General features: G+C 36.7%; 1 protein-coding gene across 1 annotated transcript in view; it reads left to right on the top strand.

Moving 5' to 3' along the window:
• Positions 1–15,491, top strand: part of TPO (thyroid peroxidase) — a 74,017-nt gene that overhangs the window by 15,158 nt on the left and 43,368 nt on the right. Inside the window, exons 2-4 of the mRNA XM_009275629.1 lie at positions 5,425–5,509; positions 12,679–12,848; positions 15,259–15,391. Of these exons, the coding sequence (XP_009273904.1) occupies positions 5,425–5,509; positions 12,679–12,848; positions 15,259–15,391 (388 nt within the window). The remainder of the gene's footprint in view (positions 1–5,424; positions 5,510–12,678; positions 12,849–15,258; positions 15,392–15,491) is intronic.

The following is a 15,491-nucleotide window of genomic DNA, read 5'->3' as shown; positions in this document are numbered from 1 at the left end:
GACAGTCCACCCATCAAATCCATACCTCTCCAGTTGAGAGAGAAGGATGTTGTGGGGGACCGTGTCAAAGGCCTTACAGAGGTCCAGATAGACGACATCTGTAGCCCTTCCTGTGTCCACTGATGTAGTCACTCCATCACAGAAGGCCACTAGGTTAGTCAGGCAGGACTTACCCTTGGTGAAGCCATGCTGGCTGTGTCGAATCACCTCCCTGTCCTTCTGTTAGGTATTTGGAATGGATCTGCTTTTCTCAATGCTTTGCTGTGCCATGGAAGAAGTCAGTCTTCTTTATGTTTTCTTATGTAAAGAAACACCCTTAAAAGATTTGCAATTTCGTATGGGCTTAAAGAGGTATTACAAGTTTGACTTCTTGTCTTCTGTCTTAAAGCCCCCAACAAAGCAGCATAAACCTACTTTTCCCATAGAGGTCTGTTTCCCTTTACTCTCTGCTTACTTTTCACCCATGTCCACTCACCTTTGCAGGGAACAGGATTATGGATGATATTCCTGAGCTGAAGTTTGCTATAACAACAACCTTGAGTTTTTTCTCCAGTCAGTTCACGTGCTCGTAGGTTTTCTTTTACCACCATATACCACAACCACCAGCTCCAGAATGCTCCCTGCTACCCAACCCCTACTCTACTTATCACCCATGGCAGAGATCAAAACACTGATCTTTGGCTCCACCTTGTGATCTCCCTGTTGAGACTAGCAAAGATGAAATGAGGGAATCTTCAGTCCTGATTCCAGCTCTTATTTTGATCTCTCTGCCTATATAGAAAATGGAAAAAACCAGCCAGTTAGATTTTTTAGGTCAAAATACTGACTTTAGAAGAAGCAATAGGGTTAAAAAAGTCTAACTAAATAAAAATAGGTAGGCTCAGAAGTGTGAAATAAATTATCCAAGAGAACAAAACAAAATAAAAAGTGCTGCAACGAAGTTGGTGGGCAATCTGGGGGTTATCATCTGAGTTTAAAAACATCATTTTGGTAAAGCGCCAATGCTAGAACACATAAAATAGGACACAGAGTTGCCTTCTTTGTCAAATACATTGACAAAGAGAACTAGTGAAAAGTGTACCCAGAATTTACTTTACTGCATAACATGGTAACTTTTATTTTTTTTTTTTAATCTGAACATTTGTCCTTCGCATTTCCATGAAAACAACTCTGATATCGGAACTGACTACATAGGTAGCCCCTGGTTCCTAGCAGGACAAAAATAAACAAGTCAAGCATTAACGTCAGTTTCTGCTTTGTGGGAACATACTGTGGCCAAAAAGATTTTGAAATCATTTACACTTTTAAAGCTAAGCAATAGGGTTAAAAAAGTCTAACTAAATAAAAATAGGTAGGCTCAGAAGTGTGAAATAAATTATCCAAGAGAACAAAACAAAATAAAAAGTGCTGCAACGAAGTTGGTGGGCAATCTGGGGGTTATCATCTGAGTTTAAAAACATCATTTTGGTAAAGCGCCAATGCTAGAACACATAAAATAGGACACAGAGTTGCCTTCTTTGTCAAATACATTGACAAAGAGAACTAGTGAAAAGTGTACCCAGAATTTACTTTACTGCATAACATGGTAACTTTTATTTTTTTTTTGAACATTGAACATTTGTCCTTCGCATTTCCATGAAAACAACTCTGATCTGACTACATCAAATACATTGACAAAGAGAACTAGTGAAAAGTGTACCCAGAATTTACTTTACTGCATAACATGGTAACTTTTATTTTTTTTTTTTAATCTGAACATTTGTCCTTCGCATTTCCATGAAAACAACTCTGATATCGGAACTGACTACATAGGTAGCCCCTGGTTCCTAGCAGGACAAAAATAAACAAGTCAAGCATTAACGTCAGTTTCTGCTTTGTGGGAACATACTGTGGCCAAAAAGATTTTGAAATCATTTACACTTTTAAAGCTTGAATGAGTATCAGTGCATAAAGCTGATAGCGTAAGATGGGCCCCTGGAAAGTACTTCACTTTCATATTTCAGAACATTTACTGCCATCGATAAAGTACAGAACTGTGGAAGATAATCTGCGCAGCAGAAAAAAGGTCAGACTATAAAATATTTGCTTGCCATTTTCCAGAAGAAATTAATCATACTAACTCATGAAATATAAAAAGAATGGGTGTTTTCCCATTGAGTTTCTATAGGCAATATTGCTTCCCTGAATTTTTAGAGTTGATTTATTAATTATTATTTCTTATGTTGATAGAATATAGAAATAAAAATATTTTAAATCTTTCAATCTCCAATCAACATAGCACACTACCTCTTGGATAGTTTATATATTTGTACTGCTGTAATAACTACCAGAAACCAGTGCTCTGAAATGGAGAATGTAGCTCACATTTGCCATGTGAGCACATTCATTGTGCTGCTTGGATACCACGGTTAGACATGGATAGGAGCATAGAGGGGTCTGATCAATGTTATTATCAGTTTGGCTAGTTTCACTATCTTATGTGCAATGACTGATTTACAATCAAATCATGTTAGTGCACAGAGAAGTTCAAAATGAATGGTAAAATATTGCTGAATTTCTAATATTTAGGCTAAGTGTTGCTAATATTGTCAGAACATATTATGTTATAAAAAAAAGTGATGTATCTCCTCATGCTAGAAGTTTCTCAAAATGGAAAAAAAGTAATAAGGAAGGAAGAACAAAAGAGAAAGTGAATTACAGTTATTTCTAAAGATTAATATTTTGAACTTCAAAAACATAGTCAAACATGTGGCTACAAATCTAATTTAAAAGTAAAATTTACCATAAGCGGGAAATTATTTATAGTATGGCTTATAATTAGAAGATGAAGGTATGTATTTTGTCAACAATTATCTCTTCTTTTTTGTAGATGAAAGTATTCATTATTTTGGGAAATTCAGCAGCTATAGCCTTCACAGCTGTTTTCTTTTCTTTCCTTCAGATAGGCAAAGATATCCTCTTTGGTAAGTAACAGAAAAAAATACATGTTATTTTCTTTTGTTGGCGATTACTGTTAAGCTGAAAATACACTGGCACTGCAGACAGTTTAGCAATGGCAGTTTAGCTGCATCTCTTCTTATGTGCAAAATACACTGTCTGACTTCTGTGAGAATTATTCCATGGGTGTTTTCTTTTAAAATGCAGCTTCATAAATTCACAAGGGAAAACTTTGTGTGTGTAATGTATCTTAATTATGCATTTTTTGACTAGGAGTGATTTTACTTTCTTAGTGACATTCATATGTCAGATGACACGTTTACATGCATGATTGCTGGATTTCTTTCCCAGGCTGCCAATCACTACGTTTAGTTATCCTGGGCTAGAGTCAGTTGCCATAGGATGTCCCACCTGGCACCCTGCTGCTGGCCCATGAGGGTGCCTGTCTCCTGTGGGTCCGTTCTCTGTTAGCACCCTGTGGATACTGGGGAGATTTTAAAGCATCTCAGATTACAGTGGTGTCTATGTTCAAACAATATAATCTTGCCATTTTATACATCAGAGCTACTTCATTTGCATCTGTTCAATAGAAATCAGTTAAATCTAGTAGACTAGTAATACAGCAGATACTAGATTGAATTTTAGGAGAATTCTGCACAGACCAATTTTGCATTAAAGTAAGGCAGAGATGATGAAGAAACAGGATTTCAATCTTTACATTCTCTTAAATTATATAGCTGTAGATATGATTCATAAGGGATGGTGATATGATTAGGAAAGTTTAAAGTTTTCACCTGAAGTTAGTGTTAAATCACAAATAAAATAAAATTATATCCAAAATAAATTAAACAAAAAAACAATCCCCAGGCCATTACTTCCAATGGGAAATCTTTTTTGGATCATCACTGAGAATCATAGGATCAGATTTATTTTCCATAGTGGATTCTCTACTTGGAGCTTCCATATTAATTGTTTGGAAAGACATGGTCTAACATGAGGTTATACTGTATGTTAGTTAATACAAAATGAATATATACGGACTGTAAATAAATGGAATAGATGGACTGCAAATGATTCTTTTTTATAGTAAGTGTTCTTTGTTCTGATGGGAACAATACAAAATAATGTTTATTACTGCAAGAACCACATTTTTGAAAACACTGCATTGGTACCAAAATCATACTTCTCAGTAGAAAAGGAAGAGAGACAATGGTATTCAAGTATAGCAGGTGGATCTTCTCTTTTTGATCAGAGTCTGAATCAATACCACATGGTGAACAATCCCTTGAGCATAATACATTTCTCAGGGGTAAAATCCCTGAAAGTAATAAAAAATCATGCAATATTAAATTCTAAAAGAGTTAGCTGTTGTATGGCCTATAAAGATCAGTCTTGTTTTTTAACATAGACTCAAAAACATTTTCAGACGTAACAGAAATCTGAATGATAACATTAAAAGAATCATCTGAATATTTTATCATGCATAGGTGAAAAAGAGAAATAACTACTGCTATACTTAGATGCTGAGAAGATCTTTAGTAGATTGGAGTAGAATTTTGCCTAGGAAAGATTACTCCTCATCACACATTTTTTCACCTTGAGCTGAGCGCCCTATTCAAAAAATAGACCACAGATATAGCGCAACATGGACTACAGATAAAATATGTCACCTAAAATTAAACTGTACATAAATGATGAGCAATTGTACACAAATGATTGTTAGCAATCTATTATAATTTATGATTCATTTTCTAAGAAAAAATAGGCAATCCCACAAAACACAGATGGGAATTAAACCACTGGACTTTAAATATGAGTGATTCATTTAATATAAAGCTAGATGTACACAAAAGAGGAATAATCTATGATGTTCCATGATAGCATTACGCAAAATAGCACAGCTGAAGTATTATTAGGTTCACATATATCTTTCCATCAAACATAGGTGGAGAAATGAGAATAGGGCTTTCATGCATTGGTCAGATCCCAGAAGGTCTTAAAGTTTGTTAATTATGCCTGAATATGGACTTGAATTCTTCATGTGGCTCAGGCCAGTTCATATTACCTGTGAGGGAGGCTCAGATTTGTCCTGTCAGTCCAAGGACAGTTTAATGCAAAATACACATGAAGCCTAAGGAGCATAATGGCATACACAGAACACAACACATTTCAGCTGGACCTGTTACATTTGGTACTACATAACATGTGCACAGCTGGATTTATACTGGAAGAAACAGAAGGAAAGTCTAACTCTTCAAGCCTTATAAGTTAGGGAAGAATTGATTTACTACCCCTACCTCATCTTTCAGAAAGGTCAGAAGACACAACATTAGTTTCAAGAACACTAAAATATGGAGATCATTTTAATGGGGAAATATTACACATACCTTGATATTACAAACCTGTATTTTTTGTAAATGTAAGTTTTTTGATAAATGTATTACTGAATAACATATTCAACTTTTTTTTTTTTTTTTCTCTGTTGAGAAGAAACTGAAGATAACTGCATTACTGAGGCTATCCAGAAGGGCTCTAGTCTGGTGGATTATGCTGCACATTATACCCTGAAAAGGTAAAAAAAAAAAAAAGTGAAGGATCGATTCAGCAAAAAGCTTTTGTAACAGAGAAGTTTAAGATCAATCTGTTTCTTTGAGAAAATATATAATGATAGATTATGTTTGTGATCATCTGAACCAACATAACCTTGTGCATTATCACCGCATAAATTGCTCTCTTAAAATGTGAGAAAAATAAGAAATATGAAAATAAATAGGAATGTTTTTCTGATCTAAGTAGCACACCACATTCCATTAACATGTGGCTCAAAAAATTGTAATTTTATGGACGTTACGTATTTTTGAACATTAATTATGGTTTTTTTCCAGTGCAGAGATGGGAACAACTCCTATGGCATCAGTGTCAAAACTCTATTGCCTTAAATAGGACTGTTGAAGTGAATTTCACATTTCCCCTTCCATCTAAAACAGATGTAATGAAAGTATAAGGGAAAGAAAATAAAACGTTTATCTTGAACTTTAGGTAGTGAACAACTTAAGGAAAGCTCCTTTGTGCTTGAGTTATGCTATGAGCGTGATTTCTTTCTAGGAATGATGAAAGTGCCTCAGGATGACTAGCCATGGGACTAAAAAATTCAACCATTTTCTGTGTAGCTCTGACTAGATTTCTGTGCTATAGAAAATTTCTCTCCAATATTTGGAACACATCAGCTAAGTTTTACAGGGTGCAATCACCACTCTTTTGCTTAGACTTTCCTAAAGGACTTATCTCTGTGTTTTGAAAATGAGTGACAATTTTCAAAGCTCTGGAAGAGACAACTGTTTATAGGGACATAACCTGTCAAGAACTATGGCTGCTCAGTACATAGAGACTGACGTCACTTTCATTTTAGTAGTGTTAGTACTTCAGTTACAATCCTGAGGCATTCAAATTTAAAAACGTAGGTCTCAACCTTTCAGTGGCTTAGCTGCCTCATGTACCAAATAAAGATGCTGATGTTTAACTCTCTCACAGAATGCTGCGGCAATTATTTGGTCAATATTTGCCCAATATCTTAAAGATGATAAATGCTAAAAGGTGCTAGAAGATAAATGCTTAAAGATGATTATTTCAATTTTATTAGGAATAAAACTGAGACCACATGCTCACCCCAGATGAATCACCAGACATGTTAAGCTTCCTTCAAAATATTGTGTTATGTGGATACATAGACTCTAAAGAGCATTGTTATTCAAAAGTCTTATTATTGGGTTCCCTTTATAAGAATGGCAGATTCACAGCATGTCTGAGGTTGGAAGGGATCTCTGGAGGTCATCTGGTCCAACCCCCCTGCTGAAGCAGGGCCACCCAGAGCTGGTTGCCCACAACCATGTCCACACTGCTTTTGAGTATCTCCAAAGAGGAAGACTCTACAACCTCTCTGGGCAACCTGTGCCAGTGCTCCATCACCCTCCCAGTAAAAAAGTGTTTCCCGATGTTCAGACAGCGCCTTCTGTGTTTCAGTTTGTGCCCATTTCCTCTGGTCCTGTCACTGGGCACTGCTGAAAAGAGCCTGGCTCCATCCTCTTTGCACCCTCCCTTCAGGTATTTATATACATTGATTAGATTCCCCCTGAGCCCTCTCTTCTCTAGGCTGAACAGCTCTCTCAGTCTTTCCTCATATGTGAGGTGCTCCAGTAATAATTATAGATATATTGTTATATAAATATTACAGAAAAGGCAAACAAATAGGACATTTTCTCTTCTACTCCCATCTTGTCCCTTCCCTGCTATCCCCTCCCTTCTCTTCACTTTCCTTTCTTCCCCTTCCCCTTTTCTTTCCTCTTTTAACAACAGCAGCTGAAAATTAGATCAGTGATTTAAAACTGTTAAATTAAGTACTTGATCTGATAGACGTTGTTAACCTTTGAATTTTTCGTAGGCAGAACATTGCTAGTAATAGCGTTCTGAGAACTGGTTATGTCTTTTGCATAAGTTTGGGGTTAATCCTGTAAGCAGCCAAAGGCTTGCACTTTCAGCAGAGCGTCAAAAGATGTGCATTAGTATCACCACTGAGGCACATGCTTTCCTGTTTCATAGAATCAGAGCCATAAGTGTCCAACACCTGCATTAGGAGTTTAAGTCTCATAAGACTATCACACTTGTTCTAATGTTAACTGGTTGTCCTGGTTTCAGCTGGGATAGAGTTAATTTTTTTCCTAGTAGCTGGTATAGTGCTGTGTTTTGGATTTAGCATGAGAATAATGTGATAACACACCGATGTTTTAGTTGTTGCTAAGCAGTGTTTATACTAAGTCAAGGACCTTTCAGCTTCCCATACTCTGCCAGCGAGGAAGTGCACAAGAAGGACAGTTGACCCAAACTGGCCAAAGGGATAGTCTATACCATATGATGTCATGCCCAGTATATAAGCTGGGGGGAGTTGGCCGGGGGGCAGCGATCACTGCTCGGGAACTGGCTGGGCATCGGTTGGCATGTAGTGAGCAGTTGCATCACTTGGGTTTTTTTCTTTCTCTGGGTTTTTGTCTCTCTCTCTCTCCATTACAATTTATTATTATTATTGTTGTTATTATTATTATATTATATTATTTCTAGTATTAAACTGTTCTTATGGGGGGGAGTGAACGAGAGGCTGCATGGTGGTTAGTTGTCAACTGGGGTTAAACCATGACACTGGTATAAAATACTTGGTCTTTCAATTTACAAATGATCATTACCAGAAGTGAAAATTGTATTTCTATTGTGTGCTTTTATATAATTAAATTCATTGTGGCTCAATTAAGTGGGGCAGTGAGAATTATAAATATCATTAAGAGACTTCTTCCTGTTTTAATATAGACTTGTAAGTGCACTCTACACCTGCCTCTTAGACATTAGTCCTGGCCATTTGCAAAGTACAGAGGACTGAACTATTGTCTAAGCTGGTCATTACATTGAGAAGTGAATGTGTTTAGTTAAATACTTTTGCATTTTCATGTCAGTTTAAAGCTACTAAGGCTTCTTTCCTTTGTAAGTTTAAGAATACTGTATACTTGAATTAAAGCTTTGGTCAGCACATAGGCTAAAAACAAGAAAGGAAATCACGTGACTACATATTTGAGCTTCTGGAAGTTATGGAGGTCACAGTGCTGTGAAAACTCATTTTACTTTGACTTACAAGTAATTGAAGGAAACTACAGTGCAATATAGATGAGCTCAGTGCTGTCTTTGAGACTGAAAAGCCAGTTCTGAGATGAAAAGGCAGCTCCTTTTTCAGGTTAGAATAGGAAAACTCTTAGTTGTTCCATGTACAATAGTCCAACCTGATGTTTGCTGAATTCATGATCTAGGTGTCTGAACTGCAAACTGAGTCAAAATAACTGGATTTCTCCCGAGACCTCAGTTTGACCTTGAATTGTGATTAAAATGGACAAGTACATTTCTTCACATCAGTTGTTTAATATCATCACTTAAATTCTTGAATTGTTGTTTGTGTTTTAGAAATTTAGTTGTGTTAGAAATTACTAGTTGTGTTAGAAATTACTTCCCACGTTTTAAGGTCACATAGGTCCCAGTATGGTCCTCATAGTCTGCTGTGCTGTTCATGATTGTCTCCCCTTGCCAAGTGCTTCTCATGACTGTTTGCTAGTACCTGTCGGCTACTCCAAAGCTTCTGGCTTTGTTAGTCTTTAAGAGTAGGTGTTCATGTTTGTCATTGTAATATAAACAGTCATCATATTATTAACATAGCATAGATGGAACACAATGGCATCATCATTAAAATGTATTATTTGTGTTACAGTGTCAATGACAATGGGAAGTTGGATAAGGCTTTCAGAGCCATATGTCATCTGTGCAGTTATGACACTTACCCAGTGGTATGTGCAAATACATTTTTAATTTATCACCAGATGCATTATAAAATACATTTTGAAAGTAGTAGTTGGCTTGCAAGAGTAAACTGTAGTTTCAGTAAATCTTGTTATAATAACGAGTACAAATTATGAAACTTATACTAGCTTTAACTAGTGAATCTCAGCACTGCTGGGAGGGCTCCCGATTCCGACTGTGCATTCTTTTTATATTCTGCTGAGTCTCTGCTTTTTCTGGGTTTTAAAGTGTAGAAGAAACTAAAGATAACTCCAGAATGGGCAAGCTGTGCAAAGTGATAGTCTCTTAGGCCCGTGTTGCACACAACTGCAAATGATCATATATTTCTCGTGTTAGAACCTGGTAATTAACTCAAAAGGACTGATGAACTAGTTATTTATGAGAGAGATGTGAATTATGTTGGTAGGTCAGGTGGTGCTAGATATTTGGTTTGAGTGAGTTTTAGATAAGACATATTTTTAGACTCCTGTTTGAACTTACCCTAACAGATTGAAGGTGAGTACAATTCTAATAAAAACAGAGGAGGTTTTCTCAGCCTATTTAAAGAAAGAAATTATCGAAATTTCTGAGCGTATTTTAACATATATTTTAGCTGAAAGCACAGTGTTCTTAGCAGATTAAAAAGTATAGATGACAACCATAAAAAAAATTAAAGCCTTAATAGCAGATTAAAGATATTTCTAACCGTCTTAATTCTGGTACAATTACTTTTATTTGGTGTATACTACATTTGAACTAGATTGTTTCATGTTTTTAAAGAATCTAAATTGTAAACCCCACAATTTAAGATGCTTTTTCTATTGGCCCCTATCTGTGCCAACTCAAAAGGACCATCTACAGAAGGGACCATCGTGGGATCATCTGTATGCACAGGGAAGTGGAAAATAATTTTCAGTGTTCCAGATAAGAAGTTATTGCAGAATATTGCAGAATAACAACTGCAGTTGTTGCAGAAACTCACTAAGTATGATCAGTTAGTCAGTGCCAGTCTGGTCTTAAAGCAGACTGGCTATGTACATACACACTACAGGAAAGAAGAAATTATATTCTTTGTAATTTTATAACTTTATAACTTTATATTCTGCACAATGTCACTGTTTTGAGAGATCTCCTGAATGGTGACAAATATCTAAGGCAGTAATTCAGGCTAGAAATCTCTAAACAAGGTATTCTATAAATATATTAATTTAAGACAGAAAGAAATCTCAGACTCAAAATATCTGAAGCCGAAAGAGAAAATGTGGCTTATACTCCGGAGAATTTATTTTAGGGTTTGGTGTTTTTTTTAATGTACATATATTTTTGATTATGATCTGTCATGAGACTTAGTAACTGATAGTCTGGCAAGCATGAAGAACCTTCTGTCCAAACACCATGGTCTGCACTAGGACTTATATTCTTAAACATGTATGAAAAACATTTCATGTCTAATTTCATGTTCCTAATAATGATACTATCAGAGGTCATTCTATTAGCTTTATGGGGCTATTTCTGCATTACAAAATATTGATACAGTTTGTAACTTACACAGTGTTCAACTTCAGGAGTGTGGGTAAGAACTAGAAGGGACTAGCATACGTACATTGAATAAGGGCAGGGGGTGGAACGGACAGGAAATGTGGCAAACTAATGACTGCTGTGATAATCTTACAGTATCTGGGAGATTAGACAAAAGATAGAAAATATCTCAAAATGGAACATTTCTTGCCCTTAAGGGTGATGGTTGTTCAGTTTTGGGTTTTTTTGGGGGGTTGTGGGTTATTTTTGATTCTTAGCTCCTAGCTAATTTGTACAAATGTTATTTAACTCATTTGTACAGACATGTTTGTCTGTTCATATAAGATTTTTTAAATTATGCATGACCGATATTACCCTCATGTGGATATTAAAATATTAAACCTGAGTTCTTGCATTTAGTTATATCATCTTTCTTTTCTTTTTAACTGGGACACAGTTCAGGACTTTTAATACGGTAGGTTCTTCACCAAATTCCTAATTGTCTATGGAAAACCTGAAAAACATGGTGCTGAGGAGCAAGATAGCTCTTTTTCATAGTTGCAAGAGTTCTTGAGCTCTGCTCTTGAAAGGAAAGGAATAGTTTCTGTATAAAGAATATATAAGCAGGCTAAGGCTCTTTTGGATCAATTAAGGACAAGTTTAGCATCTAGAAAAACCCTTGGAGTTGTATTTTCTTACTTAATGCTTTTTACGTAAGCATGTTTCTAATTTTGCAAACAAAAATTTAACTATTTGCTTTGCCTAAATCAAAACTGTTGTTTCCATTTTAAACTTGTCTTATGCTTTAAACAAACCTAACTGAATATGACAGCACAACATTTTCATGAAAATTGCATATCCAAATAAATCTGTGCTGCAGAGAAGCCCTTGGGGATGTCTGCAATCTATGACCCATGCTGAGTAAAAAATAAATCTTGCAGTGAATCACAGAACAATTGAGAGATCTGAAGACCATCTAGGCCAGTGCTGTGCTCAGAGCAGGGTCAGCTAGAGCAGGTTGCTCAGTGCACTGTCCACTTGGGCTTTGAATATCCCCAAAGATGGAGACTCCACAACCTTTCTGGGCAGCCTGTTGCAATGTCTGACTACCCTCACAGTAAAAAGGATTTTTCTTATGTTTAAGTGTTTATGTTACAGAAGTTATCTCATCAAACCTGAGCTCCTTAAAGTTAGAGGTAAGGCGAGGCTGTAAACTAACATATATATAGCCATTTAACTGTCTAATGAAACCCTAGTAAACTAATTGCTGAAACTCCATATACAACTAGTCAGTGCGAGGCAGGTGCTTGGACAGTCTTTGAGAGGAGACATGTCTCTATCATCAACTGCAGATGGCATCTAGATGACTGTGGGCCAGTTGCTTGACTCCTAGGTGCTAAGGCATTCGTGAATCCACTTGCAATGATTGAGATGGTCTTTGATATTAAATGTTACATGAAAGCAAAGCTTACTCACTTAGATGTGTCTATAGTGACACATATTGTGTCACTATCTTGCACATATAGTCACTATATTGTGACTATCTTGCACAAAGTCTTCCCAGCCACTTTGTGTTGCAGGCTGTATCCATCCCAACAGTTTCTGTCTCATCCTGTAGGCTTCTCACAAGCTTAACCCTGTTGTGTGTCCCCCATGGAAGGGCACTTTCCCTTTCTTTCCAGAATTATCCTTGCAGAACAAGGTCACAAAGTAGTCTTCCTCTCTGCTTTCCCAGCATACCCTTCAATCAAAGTACACCTTAAACTTGGAACATATCCAACATAGACAAATGCAGCTATGAATAAGTTCTAAAAGGTTGTGTGTTAAAAAACCTTCTGTATTTTATCTCAATTATAGAAATATCCAAGGAAGGGGAATAGCAACTCCTACCTTGCTGCTGGCTTTCTCAAAATTTCCTGAACAAGAGAGTCAAGATATTTCCCAAGCAGCTGAACGAATGGAAATGTCAATTCAAGTGCTGAAACAAAAAGTTTGCCAGAAGCACAAACGTTCATTGCATCCAACTGGTAAATATAGTATATTGACATTAGCAAAACACCCTGTTGATTTCTTGAATGTTGTCTTTTAGATTAAAGTTAAGGTTAGCTTCACTTTTGTTTTACCTTCAGCAGGAGTACATATCTTGTCCGCACCCTGAGGCCAGGTTGCCCTCTCTTTTGTTCTTAAAAGCACCTCACATAGTCACTGTTTTACATTTTTCTTTGCTGGAGTGTGGGCTGTGTTCCTATAGTTGAGGAGAGCAGCACTTTGCTATTGGCATCCTGTGAACTCAATGTTTGTATTGCCTATAAATCAGATTGCATGTCTGCAGTGTTGCAAGCTTCTTGTTTACAGTGAAATATCTATCTTCCCCAGCACTTTGGGTTTAGTGCTTCTGGGGCCTAAAGTCTACAGATAAAGTAATACAATTTCTATCACTCTATGGCACTGACATTTTCAAATACACTTCCTCTGGACATTGATGGCCTTATTAATATCTCTCTTTTAAGAAAATACTTTCTTATTTCCAAAACTAATTTTATAATGCATTGCTGTTGCACATTTATTTCCACTTTGTTTCTATTTTAACTGGTTTTTTATGTTAGATGGAGAAAGGAAGAGAGATAGTCCAGAAAGTTCAATGATGTATAATTGTCTAAGTAAAGTAAAATTCTTGTTGCCGTTAATTAGAGATGAATTTCAAGTTGTCTGTCTGGTGTCTGGAAGGCTCAAAAATTCAGAAACATTGACTTTTATTTCTATAATTTAATTCTGTCACTTAAAGCAGCATGAACTGGAGAATTATAATTTGTATTCTCTGTGTTAGTATTACAACATGACATTATTTTCCAAGATATGGAAACATTAGAGTGCTGTAGACAAACATAAAGGTCCACAGGTATTTTATTATTTTTTTCCTTGCAGAAACATCTGGCTTACTAAATTAATGGGACATTTGTAGAACTAAAAATATATCTATATCTATATTTGTGTATGTGTTCATATATTTATATATACACAGACACACACAAAGATACAATTATTTTTCTGCTGGTGCAGTTTTAAAAGAAATTGAATTTCTAAACTGTAGAACAAATACACAAAATTCTTGTTTATTTTCAAAACTGAAACTACTTTAGTGGAAGATAAATAGACGCCATACAGCTAAATAGACGCTGCCATGACAAAGAGCAGTTTTACGTGAATTAAAGAACTAAATTGACTTTAAAGAAAAAATATGAGTCAATACCTAGACAGCACAAATAACTGGGTAACTGGGCTCTGAGCATAATTTTGAACCTGAACTGACATGGAAATACAGCTGTATCCACAAATTTGGCATGAGTAGCTAGTACATAATGACAAGGTTATGTAGCCAGTCTAACAGCCCATTCTCTCTGTTCTCACCCCTACCTTGCACAAGTTCTAGCTGCTCAGCAGAACATTTTTTGAGCTGGTTTGGCTCTTAAACTTTTTTTTGTTTGTTTTTCTGGCTTACTTTTTTGGCTTGATTAACGGACTAAAGCAGCTTAGTTCAGAGTTGGATGGGCAGAACGGATCGGTGGTGGGACTGGGTGACTTGCAGTAGCCAGTGGGGAGACAAGGGCAAGAGGTAGATGCTACCTCTACCATTTTCTTTCAGCATGTGATGGTTACAGTCAGTTTGAATGGCAAGAGTTCTCCGAGTTCAAGAAGGACATTGCTTCTCCTTCACGTGCACCTCTACCCCCAACCTGCCATACATGTGTTTACATACATGCATGGGTGAGAGTGGGTGCCAGCTCTCTGGAGCTTACACAAATTCCAGACTTTGTCCCTCGTCAGCAGAATGCTCACTGGGAGACCCATCTGGGATCATATTACAAAGATATTAATAACATGCTGTCTACTGGTATCTGTAGATAGACATGCTGTCTATCAGCTTCCCTGATTTTACCTAGCTTCCAAATTCCAGCTAATAATTCTAGGCCTCTTCCACTCCACACTTAATTATATAGTCAGCTGTAGCATCTTTAAATTTCTGCGTCTTTCCAGTCCCACATTTTACCTCCTTGGTATATACTTCTTCTTAAATGGCATTTTTTACACCTTTGTTGTAAGCACAGGGGCTGGCCAAGCAATGTCACTACAATACGGGGAAAGAAGGAAGCAGAGAGCAGACTAAAGAAGGAGAAAAAGGAGCAGGTCAACCTCAGATCTCAGCTACGGCTGGACTACTTCCTTCTCATTCTCTACGCATCACATAATAAAACCAGCTCTTCCCTTTCACCCTCTAGCTCCTCTAAGTCCTCAAGACTGACCCCTGCAGCACTTCTAAGTGCTTTTTCCTAGGAAGAAGAGAGGGGATGCTGTAGTTGTAGCTGACAATAATGCCTTTTCTCCTCTAGCAGCTATATAGCAATGGAGCAAATTGCTTGTTTGGGTTCTTCCTTTCAGATCTTTTATCAGCTGATCTGCTCACTATGATTGCTAACATTTCTGGCTGTCTACCTTATATGTCGCCACCAAAATGTCCCAACAATTGCTTAGCTAATAAATATCGACTCATCACTGGTGCCTGTAATAACAGGTATGTATGATAAGAATTGTGCCCTGAAAAATCCTTCTTTCTTGTTCTTTAAACTCAAGAAGCTATGTTTACTTTTTTCTAGAAAAATCGGGGGGGGTGG

Source organism: Aptenodytes forsteri, unplaced genomic scaffold, assembly GCF_000699145.1.
Source record: "Aptenodytes forsteri isolate BGI_AS27 unplaced genomic scaffold, ASM69914v1 Scaffold94, whole genome shotgun sequence".
NCBI lineage: Eukaryota > Metazoa > Chordata > Aves > Sphenisciformes > Spheniscidae > Aptenodytes > Aptenodytes forsteri.
Note: the sequence above shows the minus strand (reverse complement) of the source record. Positions and strands in the feature narration are given on the sequence as shown.